Source organism: Saimiri boliviensis, chromosome 19 (assembly GCF_048565385.1).
Source record: "Saimiri boliviensis isolate mSaiBol1 chromosome 19, mSaiBol1.pri, whole genome shotgun sequence".
Taxonomy (NCBI): Eukaryota; Metazoa; Chordata; class Mammalia; order Primates; family Cebidae; genus Saimiri; species Saimiri boliviensis.
In genome coordinates, this window is record NC_133467.1 from 29,713,629 (window position 1) to 29,732,464 (window position 18,836).

Sequence of the window (18,836 nt, forward strand, 5' to 3'; positions counted from 1 at the left end):
AGCAACCAATGGAAGCTCAGCACCCAACTCCTCTGGAACGCTACTAGTTGGCAGCCAACTAAATCTAAGGTAAGCCTTTCCCAGACTGCCTCCAAAGACCTCATGCACTTGGGTCTGTTCTGTGGCTCCTTCCTGTCTTTTGTTTTGCTACTTAATCTCTTGCTTTAAGAGCCCAAGAAGGGAACTTGACCCTAATTCCCAGTATTCCACCATTTAGAAAAGGAGAGAGAGGACAACAAAGCCTGCTCCTATGTAGAGTCTTAGGCCACCCATGCAGGCTGTGAGGAAGAGCCACATGCTAGGGTTCCAGGGCATGGCCTCAAAGTGAGGTAACTGACTGTGGTTTGATGATGTCAGCTTTTGCTTTCTTTCAAGGACAGAAATGAGTGTTGTGGTTTATAAGAGTTTTAGAGCTCAGGCTGGGAAGGGTTCAGCACATTGCTTCTCTTTCCTCAGTGGACCTCAAGCATCCCACCATCATGGGCTACAGTTTGATTGTGACTGTCACCCTTTACTTAAGTCTAACATTAATTGTGTTTTGGATTATCTGACTTCAGATCAGCCATGCTACCTGTTGACACCATAAAGTCCTTCAATCACATCCAAAACCCCCCAGGTAATGGCAACAATCAAGTAGGGCTTTTCATCAGCAGGAGGTAGCTGGTATTACATTATCTAACTGATATCCAGTGTTTTGATAAGCTTAGAAGGCCTTCTTGAAGGTAGTGATAAAAAACATGAGCTAATTGTAACATGAAATGCATAAATGAAGCGCGTATTACAATGAGCTCATCTTTCCCATTACTATCTTCACGAACTAGGGATGTTAGAACCCTGTGCATAGAACAACTGCTGCAGTCCATTCTCTGCTGGGTATAACTCTAAAATTGCTTTTCCTTGAGCCTGGAGTCATTTCTATATTCCTTCTGTTTATTTCAGGCCAGAGCATCCCTATTAATGTGAAAAGGCATCTTGGCTGATTATCATCTACATGTTAATTTCAGATCTCAGTCCACTCTACTGCTCCTTGTATTCCTCAATTCAAACACCCTCCTAGAAGTAACTGTTTGACAACTCTAACCTTTCTTAGCCATTATACTAATTCCAGGGACATTCTCCACTGGTCTCTCACCTGGAACATCCTGACACTTCTGGGAGATGAGAGCCTTAAGCGAAGCAGGAGGAGATGGGTAACTTCTGTGGGGTCCACCATCACCCAGTGGTGAATCAGAACCTCTGTTTTCTATGTCTACCCCTTAACTTCCACCTGTGTCCACAGGGAAGGCTTAGGCCCCTTTTCATACCATAGGCTTGCAGTGTTTGAGAGATGACTGTTCTATCTGCACAGGAAGTTGAGAAGCAGTAGGTATCAGTCTTAAGCAAGAAGCCCCTACTCCCAGAACACAAAAAGGTATGATTTAGAAGACACAGTCCCTAAAAAATGTAGGCCAAGAACACTCCAGCTTTCTACGTCTCCTTTAGCCATCAAGCTGTGCTGAACCAGGAGGCTTAACTCTCAGGTGAAAAAGGAGAAGAAAAGGCTCCTACATCAGAAAGTGTTATTCCCCTGGGCCTTGAGATTTTGTGAGAGTAAGAGCAGGCTGAGGATGGTCGATCATCTACAGCAAATCTCATTACTAGCTTACTAAACCTAGGTATGACATTATTCTGTCTACCACGTATACTCAGTGCCCGTTATATAGACACTTTCGCCTCCTTTCTTCTCTGACTCTTGGGAATGTTGCTCTCCCAGGTTCTTTACAAGAGGTAGAAAATGTAAATGTTTTCGGTTGTAACAATAAAATATGGTAAGTCCAAATGATACGTAGAGATTAAGTGTTTAATTCCATTACTGTTTTCTCTTATATAAATTAACCCAGACATCTCATGCTGAATTAGTCTTTTCCCATCGGTATAATTCCCAGGGTACAGACTCAGCTTCTCCCTTTAAAATACAGTTATATAGAAAATTCCAAGTTTACTACAGAGTTTGTTCTATAACATCTCAGGTTTTCCTAAGGAAGACGTGTTACAAATTCCATCATCTGTAAATCACAGACACTTCCTTTAACCAGCTTTTAAGATATTAAAAATTTTAAAATCCTCAAACAAATGTCTCTGATCTATGGGATTAGACAGGGGCAGGGATCAAATTTCTAAATTTATCTTTGGAAGGAAGCCCTCAGATTTAAATAAGAGGATAACGTTGGTGGGAGAGTGACTTTACAGAGGACTTGTATTTCTCAGGCATCACAAAATGACAATGGATGATAGGATATGCTCGGAACTGAGCCTTTTAAGAATGTAGACTCCAGCTCAAATCTCTATTCTGCCACCTTTATCATGGACAAACATGCAGAACATACTCACATGTCCAACCATTTATAAGCCCAAAGTGTTCGTAAGGAAGTGGGCTGGTTTTAATGCTTAATATTGATACTGCTTCATTTTTACATTTTACTAGTACTTTTTTACTAGGATCAGCAACAGCCCTTAACCTCTACCTGATTCCCCTGAAAAAGTAGAAAATGCAGATTGTAGGTTTACTGGTCCTGTTTTTCCCATGCTGGAAAGGGCATCGCATCCCTCAGCCTCCCATTTCCTTACTATCCTCCCACTGCCAGTTGTTCCCTACAGTATTTCCATAACTGCACAGAAAAAGTGGTTCAGTGATGGGTCTATAGCATTATAGCATTTGTTCTGTCACAGAAAGGAATAAATAAATGGATTACACCTATGACAGCACCTACCACAGTGTCTGGCATACAGTAAATGCTGAATAAATGTTTTATCCCGATTATGGAATTCACTGCACCAAGAGGCAATTAAGACAGAAGAGAAAAAGCCAGGCAGAAAAGGTGGAATTTTTTTTTTTTTTATAATAGAAACATAAAGAAACTAAGAGAATCTCCTCTTTTTTTTTTTTTTTTTTTTTTTTTTTTTGAGACGAAGTTTCGCTCTTGTTACCCAGGCTGGAGTGCCATGGCGCAATCTCGGCTCACCGCAACCTCCGCCTCCTGGGTTCAGGCAATTCTCCTGCCTCAGTCTCCTGAGTAGCTGGGATTACAGGCACACGCCACCATGTCCAGCTAATTTTTTGTATTTTTAGTAGAGATGGGGTTTCACCATGTTGACCAGGATGGTCTCGATCTCTTGACCTCGTGATCCACCCGCCTCGGCCTCCCAAAGTGCTGGGATTACAGGCTTGAGCCACCGCGCCCGGCCAGGGAATCACCTCTTATGTATGTATGCTAGCATCCAGAAGGCTGTGCATCAGATAGCATAGCCTCTACCGCAGCATCAGAGGAAAATTCCTGAGCCCAGTGAATCTTTGGTCTGAGTTAGTATGATGGTTCCTATGTGAGGAAATTGTTGCATTACGAGTTCTAGATCTGCACATTGAGTGGTAAATGGTTTAATAATTAAATTAACAAATTAAATAAAATGGTTTAATTTATCCTTTATTTTACTTCTTTTATGTGAAGGTTATATTTCTATTCACAGTAAAAGGATACAGTAGCATGTTTTATAAACAGCCCTCAGCATTTGAACACATAATCAAGCTACTCTGTTTTACAGAATGACTACATACATACATATAAAAGAATTGCCCTTCCTATCTACCACTCCAGGAGTCAGAAGGGGCTGAACGGCTCCTAACTGTACTCATAAATGGCTATATGAGTTCTGATGTCCCTTGAACTTTTAGGCTCTCCTTCCTTCACCATTAAAAAAAAAAAGAGTCTACTTTTAGAGGATTCTATATGGGGACCTTGTTAGGGAGGTGATTACTTGAAGGTGGTCAGTAGAGGCATCCTGTGCCTGGCAGGGGCTGTGCCTCTACCATCTGTTCTCTGCACAGCCATGCTGGCTCCTGGCAGCTAGGCTTACCCCACTTGGTTACCCCACCTTCTGGCCTGCTAGGTTAGAAAACTGGTTCTGCCTGCAACCCCAAAATACAAGAATGACACATGCTGGGATTTCATCATTAATAAGCCATGTATATCTGCACCCAAAGGGAGAACTCCGGTAAACAGAAGCTTTAAAAAGAATCCCTTCCAGAAGTTTTGAGAAATGTTTGTCTGTGGGTATCCCAGATCCCAGTGAAGCAGTTGCTCCCACCTCAGGACCACATACAGGACTTTGGAGACTAAAGAGGAGGTTTAAAGATAGGAGGCAGTGAGGTACAACGAGCGAATAAGTGGAACATTGAGAAGGCAGCTTTTTTGAGTTCCAAAATCTGGCCATTCTCTGGAATTTACTAGATTTTTTTTTAAAAAAAGCATCATTATATTGCATTATTTCTGTACAAACCCATTTTAGTTTTACATAAGACCCTAAAAGTGCTTTGCCTCACAGATAAAATCTTGCCCAAAAGCCATTTTCTATTAGCAGCCCAAAAGCATTTGTGGGCTCTTCATTGTCAAGATTAGGCTGGATATGGTTGCTTTGATGTTTTCAAAGCTGGAAAGGGATGTGTAATCTCAGAGTGGCTCTTAGCTCCAGATGGAGAGCACTGAAGCTCATGGGAGTGTCAATTACAGGCAATTTTGTGAAAATACAGCGGAAAAGGAAGCTTAGAACTGTATACACTTACCTTATACGCACAGCAATGTTTCTTCAAACCACCCATCTTTTCATGCTGACACAGCTTCTTCTCCTACAACCCTAGGACATCCCTCAAACCAGAACCAAAGTTAAGTCCAAATGCAATGAACAGCTGCTCTCTTCAGCACACCTAATGTGAGTGTCAAGAATATACCTAGCAGGAGTCAACAGTTGATGAACTGCAGCAATGGCCATGAAAATAACACTATATTCACAATCACTGTGGATCGTACACCCAAAACAAACAAAAGTCTGCAGTGGTAGCTTTAGGAAGACAGAAATCAAAAGGTTGGGTCCTGTTCCTCATGGGCCCATAGAAAAATTACAGTCAATCATGATTTTATTTTCTCCCATCAAAGTATAAACCAGGCCTGACCCTGCTTGGCTAATGAGATCAGAAACATTCAAGGTGGTATGGCTATAGACCATGATTTTATTTTCTATTCTCTTTCTTAATGACTTTGTAGCTGGTTGGTCCTGTAAACTTTGGAAATCCTTAAGTGCTATATATTGTAAAGAATGGGTCTTGTGAGTCATATTCTGCAGCTAATTTGATAAATAATCTTGGGCACTCTTCTGAATTTCACTGTCCTGAAAAAAGCTCTCTCTCTTTACTTGACAACTTATAAAGAAGATTAAAAGAGTCATTAAATAAGCAAGTGGAGAGTATAAGTACAAAACGTAAGATGAGGATGATAATGACAATGACAATAAGAAGAGGAGAAAAAAGGTAAGAATGGGGCACACACCTTGCAAGTAAGGTTCTTTATTGGTCTACCAGCTCTCTACTCTGGTTTACTATTCCCCTGTCCACTCCTCCACTCCCCCATCTCTTTTGGGTACTCAAATTTGACTGACAAGTAGTTGTGAATTTTGGACAACTGAAGTCCATGAGGTCAGTTGCAGGACAGCTCACAGATTTGTAATTCTCATCTATCACAGCAATAAAATATGTCCTTAGCTTGACCTTAACCACCACAGAATCTCGACAAAAATAGAACTGAATGTTATATTTCTTTAATGTATTATTTTTGGGTGCGAGGGGAAACCTTAGTAAAAAAATCAGCTTGTATCTTTCAAATGATCTTAATCTATGAAACTTATAATGCCAAAGCAGGGAAATACATTTATATTTGGACTTCTACATATAGTAGGATCCATGGCGCTAAGGCTCTGAAATGGTAGATGGGTTAAGTTTTTGTCCAACATATTGTTTAATGGCTTTGACTGTATAATTTGGTTGAGGTGATTCCTTGGACATCAGAATATTGCTCAGTATAAGGAAAGTTTAGTTTCAAAGGAGGTGTGACTTTTGACATTGACAGGACATAGTGTATCTTAAAGTTTCCAATAGATAGCTGGGTTTTTCATTCTACTCTGCTAGTCCATGAAACAGTACCCTAGAGAAAAAAAGTCCGAGTTACAATCTCAGTCCTGTCAGAAACAGCTGAGTGACCGTGAACAAGTTAATTCACCTTTCTCAGTATTTATTTCCTCATCCATAAAGAGAGTGATTCAGATTAAATGAGTTCTGAGACCCACGATTCCCGGATTTTGACTTCCCAACTCAACCCAAAGTATAAAAAACCGACTCGTTCCCTAAATTTAGGGCTTTCCTATCTTTCATCTCTTAAGCTTGACCAGGCAAGTGACTTATTCTTTAGCACATGGCTGTCATCATCATTCAAAATCCATTGCGACTGCTAAAGGACAGTTAAACTTCACAGCCGTGGCCCCCAGTTTGATGGTGACAGCATTACAGGAGGAAATTATTTCTCCCAACCCAAACCAAGTGAGCTGTGATTGCAGGCACAGTTATTTCAAGGAGCTGCCCGTGAAGATAATGGGGAGATTCCTGTAGCTCCTGTTAATCATCAGCACTTCACGCACTGATGTATTAATAAGTGCAGTCACTGGTAATCAGGGCAGACAGCCATATACCACTGGTGCCAGGAGGAAATGACAGGAGGATGACATCTACTCCACGGGAGAGGTCAAGAGACCATGCGAGAGGCTTCTAGAGAGGCAAAAGGTCCTGCAAATGAATACTATCATTATCTCTCCCAAGGAGGGGAAACAAGGAATGCACATGTTATGAGCAAGTGTCTCCACTGGATGCTTTCAGTGAGGAAAAGACCTACTCCCATTCCTCCTTTCTAGCATGGGTCTGAAGTATGCTAGGGTCCCTCTACCACAATCCTGACAATCCTTCCCAGTCACAGATAATTTGTTCCTTAAAGATCATGTCACTTCACACATAACAATCAGCACTCCTGAGATGCCTTTTATCTTATTTGACAGCTACAAAAAACTCAAGACCAGAAAGACTCATGTATCTTTCATATAAGTTTTATGTAACAGGGTTTAGCACTCAAAGTCCTGGCCTGGGAAGGAGGCAGCCTGTTTCTAATCTCAGTGGAATCATTGCATCACTGTGTGACCAATGGCTATTTACTTCACTGGGCCCTTTCTTTCTTCAAGTACAAAACTGAGTCAGTATTAACCATACAAGGATATCATGAGGAAAAAAAGAAAATCTATGTTAAAGTGATTTGGGCCATTCAGAGTTAAGGAGCTCTTCATAGCCATGTAATGATTGTAGCTGAGCCCAGTTACAAATGGGTTTTGGAAAACAAAGCAACTTCTGAGTTACATAACTTCCTAATGAGCCAACAACAATAACACAATGGAGTGGGCAAGAGTGTGAGCTCCACAGTCAGACCTTCTGGGTTCAGGTCCGACTCCAGTACTTACTGAGTCTTTATACACATTATGTACCTTAAAGCCCCATTTTCCCACCTATAAAATGAAGAGCATAATAGTACCTGCCTCATAGGGCTGCTGTGGGAATGAAATTAGATCATTCATATGGAGAACCTAGAACTATCTCAGGCTTATAGCAACTAATTAAAACAGGTTAGATATTATTATTTGATGTAATATGAGGCTGGAACTCAGATAATCTAGAGTACAGAAGGGCAGCGGTTACCATTTATAGTTCTGCAATATTTTGCTACCTAGCTTCTGGTGAAAGCCCAGCTGAAAAAAACTTAGCTCAAGAGTACAACTCAAAAGGTGGGAGCCACATTGGCTGTGTGAGTGGCCCAAGGAAGATCCACAGGTACAGAGTAATAGCTGTGCAGGGAGTAAGGTCGAGGGAGGCCAGAGCCTCAACCAGGCCTCAACTGAGACACCTGACTCATATTCTCAACCAACAGAGGAGGCAACCCTTTCCCCACGTGAACTGTAGGGTGATGACGACACCGCATTAGAAGTCATAAGAAACTTGCCACGGGTATATACACAGGGGAACGTGATGTGATGTGAAGCGGCAATAACCAAAGTCCCAACATAGCAAGGATCTCAGACAAGGTTTTCCTACACTATGACCAATACGAGGGCTCTGGAGAACACCCACGTCTGCAGGCTTCCAGTCAAGAGGCCTCCCTATTGACTTCCAACAACCCAGTGACATCTCTGCAACACACATTTCCTCTATAGTCCTCCCCCCACCCCACCTACCTTTGAAGCATTCCTATGATTTGCAAGTTAAAACCCCTTCCCAAGGTATTATCTCTTGAAATTAGAAGTGCTTTATAAAAAGGCAAATCACCATGTTTGGAGGTTAAGCAGGAGGGCAAGCAAAACATGTTCCCTAGCCCTCCACAATTCTGCATCCTTTGCTGAACAATTCACTTCCCTTTCTTAGCTTGGAAACTGGCCTTCCCACCTACAGCTCAGCAGCAGTATGGCTCACTGGCCAGGCTGAATGGAAACAATATCCTCAGCTGCCTGGCTTCAGGCCAGGAAAGGGCCTGAGAACCAACTCTATGAAGAGCTAGGGTCTCAGTAAGTGAGGGTGAAAGGGTATAGAAAACAGAAGAGCTAGAGATCAGAATTTGCTGTAAGAGCTATGAGACATGGAAAAAAACTGACATGAGAGGCAACCAGAGGACTACTTCTTTTCACTGGGTAACGAGAACTCCATTCTGTGCTTCAAGATTAAAGTTCTAAGTGGGCACTGCTCTTAAACTCAGGTTTTGTTAGAAGTGGATGCCCCCACTGCGTCTGTATTGCTACATTAGATCTAGCAAGGCAAATATAACAGTCATCTTACCCAGGTTTCCTGCTCAAAATTCTTTTGTCCTGCATGTCTCCTGGTTCTATTCTAGCCAGTGCCTGTTCATGAGAACTCAGGCAAGCCATTTAATCTCTCTAAGCCTCGATTTATTCATCTGTAAAACTGGGAGGTGAAAATTACATGTTTTACCTTCTTTGCATATGTGTTTATAAGGATAAAGTAAGATTAACTATTAAAGAACCTGGCAAATGATAAGGTGTCATTTTTAACTCTAATAAATTCCAAGGTCCATATGGTCCAGTCTATGTACAAAACTCAAGTCAGAAGCACAAATACTCAAAGTGAATTAAAAGGGAACTCCAGTCTTTTGCTGCATCTGTCAAAGAACATTACAGATGATCCAATTCATGACCATCGGGAACACTTTGTATGCCCTTTTCTCTCCTCCCCAGGTCCTCTACACAAGGCCACATAAGAGGCTTTCACTCTCTTTCCCTCTTCCTATTTACCTTTCTATCGGTTCTTTAATGCAGCTTGACTTAGCCTCATCTATTTTTTTTTCCCCTCTCAGCTATACTATTACGTAGGTGTGAAGTCTGGCAACTTACTCTTTTATTCCTCCCATCTTTCCAGTTCTAGCACTTTTCATCCAACTCCATGATTTGCATTTAAAAAGCCTGGAATAGGGTGGGTAAGGGCACAAATCTCTGTAGAGGAGGAGGCTAAGTTAGCAAGGCATAATCCTCTTTGCGGAGGTAGGATAGGGGAAAGGACACCTATCATTAAATCTGGACCCTAGCATGTGTTATTGATAAGGTACTTGACAAGGTACCTACACATCTACTAAAGAGGCCTGAAGACAAAAGAAGCACAAAATCAAGTTACTGTAGAAAGCCAGGCTCAATGGTTTGTTTCTAAAATGGTGGACTAATTAGGTTCCTTATAGGCACAAATACAGTGTTTTCCAAAATCTCTTCTGCAGAAAAATAGTTCCCAGGATATTAACACATTACATGGAAAAAATATGGTTCCACTGTGAAATCAGTTTGAGAAATTCTGGGTTAAACGAAGTTAAAATCACACCTTCTCAGCGACTTAAATCAGGTCGTTTTAACATGAAATATTTTGGCTGATAAATGTTTTACAGAACACATTTTAGGAAATGCTGATTTCGATGATTCTCCTTATTTTATAGATGAGGAAGCTGAGACCTACAATAATGTCACTCAGGGTTCCAATGGAGAGGCAGGGCTAGATTCTAGGCTTCTAAAACCCCAGTTGTGTGTGTTAGACTCCTGGGGGAATGTTATTAATATAAAGAATGCCTCTTCAGAGTCACAAAAGTTGCATTTACTTGAGTACCAAGGTTGACATCCCAAATAATCACCCAGGATAACCAATATCATACACCGAGTCTAAACTGGACTCCATGTGTCTTCATATTTTGTAGCCCCCAATCAATACACAGAATTATGATGAAGAGTCTCCTTAGCAAATGACAATGCTTTTTTCCTACCCTAGGATAAAGTTAGCATCACTCCTAGTGCTGTCTAACTGCTCTCATCCCAGAGCATGTAGCCAATGGTCAATCCCTCTCCAATCATCTATATGTAACTATGTACAAAGTTCAGATGATGCTAAAAGAGAAATCCATTATATAGGAGCAATGATAGACTACTGAGATAGTTGCCCCATGTCAACATTACAATAGCCATCTTCAACAGGGAGACGGGCCAATGTTGGGGGTGCTCTGGATCCATTAGAGGAAAATAGCAGATGGATGACAACTGTCTCTTTACCTTCTTCTTGGATTTAAAGACGTTACACCTGAAGACATTGCTGGCACCATCTCGAGCAATATAGCTGAAGATCTTCAAGTCTTGGGAATCATGAGAGACATAGAAGATCCTAAAGGAAGAACAACAGAAAAATGCACTGAAAATGGCCTTAGGTTCAAATCTCCAACCAGGAAAGCTCTGTTTAAGGATACTCTGAAGCAGAGCTCATGAGAGATAAGTTATGGCAGAAAATCTTCCTTCGGGATCAAAAAGTCACAATGCAGGAGGCACTTTCAGCAGGCCCCACAAACCCTTTCAGATTTGGTAGAGTGGGCATGGGTATGACATAGAGCCGACATTATGGTTAGCCATCTCCTGAGGTGGCAAACCTGTCCCTGTAACTTGTGTGTTAGAAGGAAAAATCATTCCCATCCTTATCAGAGCAACGGACCCGCTTCTCATCCAGAAAAATGCACACAAGTTTTCTGATGCCTGTTTAAAATTAGCCCCAAATGCAGAGACTTGGGGAACCAGCAATGTTTACCATATTGGGAGGGATTAAGATACCCTTAGTTCGTTCCTTTGGTGATAGTGACCCCACTCTTTGTCCCTCCCCCTCTGCCAGGACCACAGCATCCATGTGTTCATTCCATGATTCAACCAATCCACTGAGTTCACACTGCGGGCCAGGCACCATCCCAGCAGCCAGGGATGCAGCAGGAACAGGACAGAAAAAGCCCCTGAACTCATGGAGCTTACATGTAGGCAATGCCAATAAGCAAATATAAAATAAGTGCTATGAAGAAAAATAAGGCAGAATAAGGGATGAAGCATGATGGGGGCTATTTTAGATAGGGTAGTCAGGAAGGTCTCACTGAGAGGCCGAGATCCGAATGGGGTGACAGAGCCAGTCACTGAGATACCTGGGCCAAACCACGGCAGGAAGCAGGAACAGCAAGTTTAGAAGCCCTGCGGTGTTCAGAAGTGTTACAAGCACTCAAGGAACACCCAGGGGGCGCAACGGAGTGTGGTTCAAGTGGAATGAGTATGCTCAGCAACAAGGTCGTAGAAGCAGCCAGAGGCCAAAATATAGAAGGCATTGAAGGTCATAGCTTATATTCTATGTGAGATGAGAAGCCCTTCAGAGGCTTCTGAGCACAGGACTGACTTGCTTATGCTTTAAACTAAAGGATCATCCTGGCTGCTTGGGGTGGGCTGAGGTAGGGACAAGGGGAGGCTGGGAAAAAGGGGATAATTATAAGCAAGGCCCTTGTGGCTGCATCTTAAGCCGGCTTAGGACAGGGCTCAGCAGAACCTCCAGATCTGACTGCTGTGAGGTCGGTGGAGGGAGGTAGAGCAGGTGTATCAGTGAAATTAGTTGTGGGCAGTCTGAGGAGAGTATTGCCTTTGGTAGCATCTAAGAGGCCACATCATTTCCACAACACATTTTTCACCACTAACACTAATGGCTTTCGTCCAAGGATTTAACAGGCCTGGTTTGTTTCAGTGTAGGTCTGTGCTGTGCAGAAGAAAGAGAATGGGATTCAGAGTCTACAACTTCATCTACAACTTTTCCACTTACCACAAAGAAAACTATGTCACTCCTCAGAGACTCAGTTTTATCATCTGTACAATGGGACTATTAATAGTAACACTTCCAAGAGTTATTGAGGAGGTAAAATAGTTAGTAAAATGCCTTCTTACATCCCCTAACTGATAAAGCCTCTATATAGCCTGGTAACTGAGATTCTTGCCACAGGACTCCAAGAAGCCTGGGAGGAACATTCACAAGAAAAGTGGGCACAGAGAGGAGAACAATGCTGTGAAAAAACGCAGGTTCACCTTGGGGACTGCAGTTTCTCTGCTAAACTCAGCTAGCAGGGATTTCAGTACATCTCACATGTCTATCATCTCTGAACGATCCTGAAATAGAGGCTGTTTAATGTGGTTTCCAGTCCTCTGTCCTTCTAATGACGCCAAATTATCTTCCTAACATCAAAGGCACAAATCAACAATTGTATCTCAGCATCTCCTGCCTAAGCTCCAGGCCCATTCAGTCAATCCTCCTGGACATCTCCTCCTGAATGGTTCTCAAGCTTCTCAAATTCCTCAAACCCCCAAGTGAATTCATCATATTCCCCATAATTCTCCAAGTCCCATCTTGATAAGGGGACACCATACCTACTCAAGCCAGAAACCCAGGTGTCATTCTCAATGGCTTCGTCCACTGTTCCCCAGTATCCATCACTCACGAGCAAGTTCCTTGCAGACGTGCTCCCTAATATGTCTCTGATTTGTTTTTCTCTTCAACTCCAAGGTATTGATTACAGTTCTCATTTTTCACCTGTATTTTTACAACATCCTCTAAACAGTGTGCCACTCTTCTTCCTAACTCACCTATTGTCAACCCATTCTCTACATTGCAAGCAAAGTGTTATTTTTTAAAAGACAAATTACATCATGCATCAATTCACTCTTAAAGCCATCCAAAGGCTTCCTACTGCTTTTAGGATAAAGTCCAAACTCTTTAGCATAGCGTACCTACCTTTCCACAGATATCTCACCATGACCAGTGGTGATCTTATCAATAATCGTAACCCTCTTTTACATCGCCCAACTAAAAATGCTAAATTTTACCTCCCACACCAATCCACTATCAAAATCGATTAAAGTAAAAGAATATAAAATAGCCTGAAACCCAAAATGACCCAAAATCTATTCGCCACCTTCAGTGTCCCTGTAGTCCTAGGAATGCCCCTGGCAGTACGAGTGCTGATCTACATAGGCCTGCAGAACTAGGTATGTACATCTTTCTGACCCTGCAACTACTATGAACACCTTTGGCGGCCTCCAAGACTTGGGTCAGAGCAGCCTTCCCCTACCTTTTCTTCAACAGTCTGAGTTGCTGAATACTCCGGAGCTCAACTTTGCCACAGCACATATCTCACACTATGATGTTTTTACATGTGCTCCTTTGAAGTAACAAGGAACACATCTTGGTAGTCCCAGTGCCAGCACAGTGATTGGCACATGGGAAGTTCCTAGCCTGGTTAAAAGGAGGGAGGTGTTCCAGCTGTCATTAATGAGCATCTATAATGTGATCTGCCTGGCTATTCATTTTCCCCAAGGAAGTCAGATCCAGTTAGTTCAGCATCACACATAAAACTTCTTGATTTTTTGGTTAACTTATTCTTATGTAATACCCTAAGGGCTGAGAACGAGGTTTAAAACTGAAACAGCAGATTTGAATGCAAACTGGCATGCCCACAAGACACAGAGATGTGGAAGGCACAGAAGAATGGCAGTAAGCCAAGGTTAACTTAACCTTAATAGACAAAGCATCTTTTCAGAATTTCTGATGAGAACTATACATGGATGCAGCCACTGTCATTGGACCACAGCTCTCTGGAGATTGCTCTGCTATGTCTGATTTCAGAAACTTAACATGTTGTTATTAAAAGTAAATAATCTCTAGCTAACCAAAAAGTCAGCTAGTTAAAGCTTAGAAAAGTTTCCACCAACATAGCTAAGAGGCAGAAAGTTTTTCCATGTGACCTAATTCATTAACAAACTAATAAATCAGCAAATTAAGGTCTCTTGGGTCCAAATTTCCAGATCAAGAAATAAATTCCAAAAACCCTCATTTCTCCATTGCTTGGTTTTCTTAAGCACTGATTGTGGGGGTGGGAGAAATTATGGGAGGGTAGAGGAAGGTGAGTGCTCAAGAGAATAGGAAAGATTTTCCTTTTTCTTTCCTTCTTTCTTCATCTTTATCCTTAAGTCAGTCTAGGGTCATTCTGATGATCCTGCTTCCAAAAAGTACCTTAGTCAATTTTCCCAACTTTCACTCTCTCTCTCTCTCTCTCTCTCTCTCTCTCTCTCTCTCTCTCTCTCTCTCTCTCTCTCTCTCTCTCTCTCTCTCTCTCTCTCTCTCTCTCTCTCTCTCTCTCTTCTCTTGGTGAAATTTTAGCTCATGGCAACCTCTGCCTCCCAGGTTCAGGTGATTTTTATGTTTCAGCCTCCTGAGTAGCTGGGATTACAGCTGTGAGCCACCACAGCCTGCCCTAAAATTTCTTATTTTTATTTCAAAATATGTATAGCATTATACTTTTTACCTATTAACAGAATTGTTGTGCTTTTACACAGTAACAAACTTTTCTGCAAATTCATCATATGTCCATAAACTCACTGTAAATGACTGAAAGAAAAACAGTATCTGGAAGAAACTGGATTTTGGGTTTATCATCATGCCACAATTTAGGTTGACAACGTGATTTTAAAACCCACTAGACTCACCACCAACACCCCCCTTCTCAAACTATTCATCTATAGGTAAACTCACTTCTCTTAAGATCACAGAAAAACAACAATAACAATTTAGGGTAGAAGAAAATCTGTGGGGTCATCAGGCCTGGATACAAGCCAGCATCTCTGTCAGGATTCATCACTGATAGGCGATTCACTCTTTAACGAAGTATCCGATCCCTTTTTTAGGAGGTTCTAGTTACCTGGAAAATTTCCCTCATGTTGACTGGAATTCTGCCAACAGAAATGCAGTGGAGGAAAATGGCTGAGAACACTGGCCCTAAGCGAGACAGACCTGGATTTCAGCCCAACCTTTGCCACTTACTAGCTGGTCATTATCACAACCCCCTTTTTGTTCTTCACCTGTGAAACAGGCATGAGCATTGTAATGTACCTCACTCATGCTAGTAAGGCTTAAAGAATGAATATGTGCAGAGGGGTCAGCTTATAGCAAATGGTTCATATATGGGAACTGCTTTAAATACTGCCACATTACTGCTCAAGTTCTATCCTTAAGGACCTCAGAGAACAAGGCTAGTCCTCTTCCAAATGGTCAACATTTTAATATGTGGAAAGACACCATGTTTAAATTTACTCCTTTCATTTTTTTTTTTTTTTTAAGTTCCAGGGTACATGTGCAGGATGCGCAGGTTTGTTACATAGGTAAATGTGTGCCATGGTGGTTTGCTGCACCTATCAACCTAGGTATTAAGCCTGGCATGCATTAGCTATTCTTCCTGATGTCCTCCCGGCTCCCCTACTCCCCTGCACTCCTTTCATTTTTAAAGTGAACTACTTCCTTCAATAGCTGCTCAACTGGCCCATTTTCCAAGTCCCTTATTTCTCTGGCAGGTTTGCACTGTGGAAAGAGAATGGGTTTGGGGATAAGAAAGATCCAGGTTCAAGTTTTAGCTTTTCCATCTTCTAGCTGCTGGCCTGAAGCAAAAAACTCAGTTACATAATCCTTCATTTCGTCATCTAAAATAGGCATATTAACAACTTCTTCACGGTATTGTTTTAAGCATTAAAACACATATACCACATTTTACACAGCACCCAACACATGGTAAGTGGCTTGCTCAATAAACATGAGTTCCATCTTCTCTTAACTTTTTCTGTACATATTCCAACTTGCCAGTGACTATCTTAAAATGCAGTTCACAGAACTTAACTCATTTGTAAAGGGATCTGAGCAGCACAGAGTATATTTGGATAAATATTTTCTATGCCCTAGAACTGAATTTTTAGCAAAGCATCTCTGATCATGTTTTTTTTCTTCTGTTATAACATCTCATTGCTGGTTCACACTGTAGTCAACTCAACGCTCAAAGCTAATTTGCGCAACTGCTGTAAGGCAGATTTCCTGAACACACTTGGGTAACTGGTTTTTTAGGACTGGCTCCCAGTGATCATGATTTCCTTTTCCAAGTTCTCACAGACCATCTGCTTAATGATCTCTTCTAGAATTCTGCCCAGGAGCAGTGACAAATTCACTAGGTAGTAATTCCTAATCCAGGTTTGCCCCCTTTCTAAAAAGTGGAAAATTTTATTTTTGCAATCTGTTTCTTCCCCATCCCTCATGATTTTGCAAAAGATGACCAATCACTATTTTGTAATCATATTTTTCAGGAACCCAGAACCCAAGTGATTGAGGCCTGGACACACGGTAGTGAGGAATATCTTCCTTTTTGCTCTTGATTTTGAATGTCTGTTTTTTTAAATTGCATATGTTCTAGTGTTTCTAATTTGAAGATCAGTCCTCTACTCGAGAGGAAAAAAATCAAGAGAGTTAGAAAAAAGGGATTTGAGAGTTTCCCCTTGCCATGTGCCAATTCTCTCTTCCTTCACACCCCTTTTTCTCTCATCTTCAGCCTTTGCCGTGAGCCCAATGCATTCAGGGTTTCAGCTCTCTCAGTAATGGTTGTTCCTTTGCACTCATACTTATATTTAAGCTCTGCTTTCCATATTGTGTACTTTTCAAGGAGCATTTTATGAAAATCTGGGCAGACTCATGATTTTTCTTCATGATCTCACATTTTGGGGGCCTGACTAGAATCAATTACATTGTCTTCAAGTTCTCATCCTTTATTCCCTCTTTCAGTCTCTAGCCACAAGATCTCATCTTACTCTGTTGTCATCCCTGCACTCATCCAATAATCCAGTTGAAGACCTGAATAGAACAAACAGGTTGAGTAAGAGGGAATGCCTCCGGCCCAACTGCTGTGAGCTGGGATATTGGATTTTTCCAGCCAGGTCAGTTTCTTCTTGGGTCTCAAGCCTAAAAATGTGCAGACTGAAACTCATACCATCGGCTCTCCTGGTTCTCAGGCCTTCAGACTCCTACTGGAACCATATATTAGCCTTCCTGGGTCTCCACCTTCCCAACTGCAGATCTTGGAACTTCTCAGCCTCTGTAATTATGTAAGTCAATTCCTTATATATGTTTTATATGTGTATGTTTACATGAACACATGTAAATATGTAAGCATGCACACACACACACATACACACACACATATCCTATTGGTTCTGTTTCACTGAAGAACCGTGAAACAGCCATATTCCCCCAGGCATTAGCATTCTACCTGTAATGGCCTTCATCTCCATGGGGACTGCCCGCTGACTTAGGACTACAGAGTATTGCCGGGCGCGGTGGCTCACTCCTGTAATCCTAGCACTTTGGGAGGCTGAAGTGGGTGGATCACCTGAGGTCAGGAGTTCAAGAGTAGCCTGGCCATCATGGTGAAACCCCATCTTTAAAAAAAAAAAGAAAAAGGTCTCAAGATACCTGCAAGATTTCCTGAGTCTACATCCATGTGTGTTGCCTCCTGCTCAAGACCTACTGGGTCTCTCCCAGCCAGCCCACGTTCTGCCATGCAATTTTCTCCTGCCACAGCCCAAAACAGAACTTTAGGGTAGAGAATGCAGACCACCAAGGGGCCTTGAGAAAATTATTTTCCTTCTCTTAGCCTTCTTTTTTATTTTATTTATTTATTTATTTATTTATTTATTTATTTTTGAGACGGAGTCTCACACTGCTGCCAGGCTGGAGTGCAGTGGCGAAATCGCGGCTCACTGCAATCTCCACCTCCGAGGTTCAAGCAATTCTCCTGCCTCAGCCTCCCGAGTAGCTGGGATTACAGGCGCCCACCATCACGCCCAGCCAATTTTTTGTATTTTTAGTAGAGACGGGGTTTCACCATGTTGGCCAGGCTGGTCTTGAACTCCTGACCTCATGATTCGCCCTCCTCGGCCTTCCAAAGTGCTGGGATTACAGGCGTAGGTCATGTGCCTGGCCTGCCTTCTTATTTTTTAATAACTGAAGTGAGAATTAAAAAAACATCTCTCAGGGTGATTGTAAGGTTCAGATGTAACAACAGATGGGTAAATATTCTCTAACCCATGAAATGTTGTACAAATACTTGAAAACTGTGAAAACAAACCTAGAAATGTCAAATGAAAAAACAAAGAAATATTTCTTGTTCTTCCAACATCAGTATCTCTTGGTGGGGCTAGTGGGGAGGTCTCCAGTTTGTGATATAGAGATTTTTCTCTGGAGTTCCTGGAAGGCAAGGGCATTCTAACTCACATCTTTTTTAAGACATGATGCAGAAGAAACTGAAAGGAAGCCAGCTGACAAAGATAAGGTATCAAGTCACCTGAAGATGGTGGAGACAAAACCAAGTGGTATTCTTAAGGAAAATTTCTGGGAAAGTAAGCCGCATGATGTGACACATACAGAAGACAGAAAACAGAACCAACCTGCTGCTTAAGACCAGATGACTGAGGCCCCCCTGTGAAGGCACGGTCCTGGGAAATCCAGCATGACTCCTACTCATGGGAACAAGGATTCCCTAAGCATCCCAGTCCATGTGATACTAGGGGTCCCCAGTATGTTATTCTAAGAGGAACTGGGGAAAAGATTAGAAGGGGTGGTGTGTTGGTGAGAGCCCCCAAATCCTTCACTGATAGAACACCACCAGACACGACAGGAAGGAATGCACCCCTTACTCCTAACCCCAGCATGCTGCCTAAATACTGGTGTGTCTTTCTTTTCTCTTCTC

General features: G+C 42.0%; 1 protein-coding gene across 6 annotated transcripts in view; it reads right to left on the reverse strand.

Annotated features, from left to right (window-relative positions):
- Nucleotides 1-18,836, reverse strand: part of LOC101044371 (uncharacterized protein C1orf226) — a 317,762-nt gene that overhangs the window by 46,006 nt on the left and 252,920 nt on the right. For 5 of the 6 annotated variants that reach the window (XM_074390240.1, XM_003943383.4, XM_010331245.3 and 2 more), the window contains one exon: nt 10,489-10,597. The exons of the other annotated variant lie outside the window; for it this stretch is intronic. In XM_074390240.1, the coding sequence (XP_074246341.1) occupies nt 10,489-10,597 (109 nt within the window). The remainder of the gene's footprint in view (nt 1-10,488; nt 10,598-18,836) is intronic. 6 annotated transcript variants of the gene reach the window in all.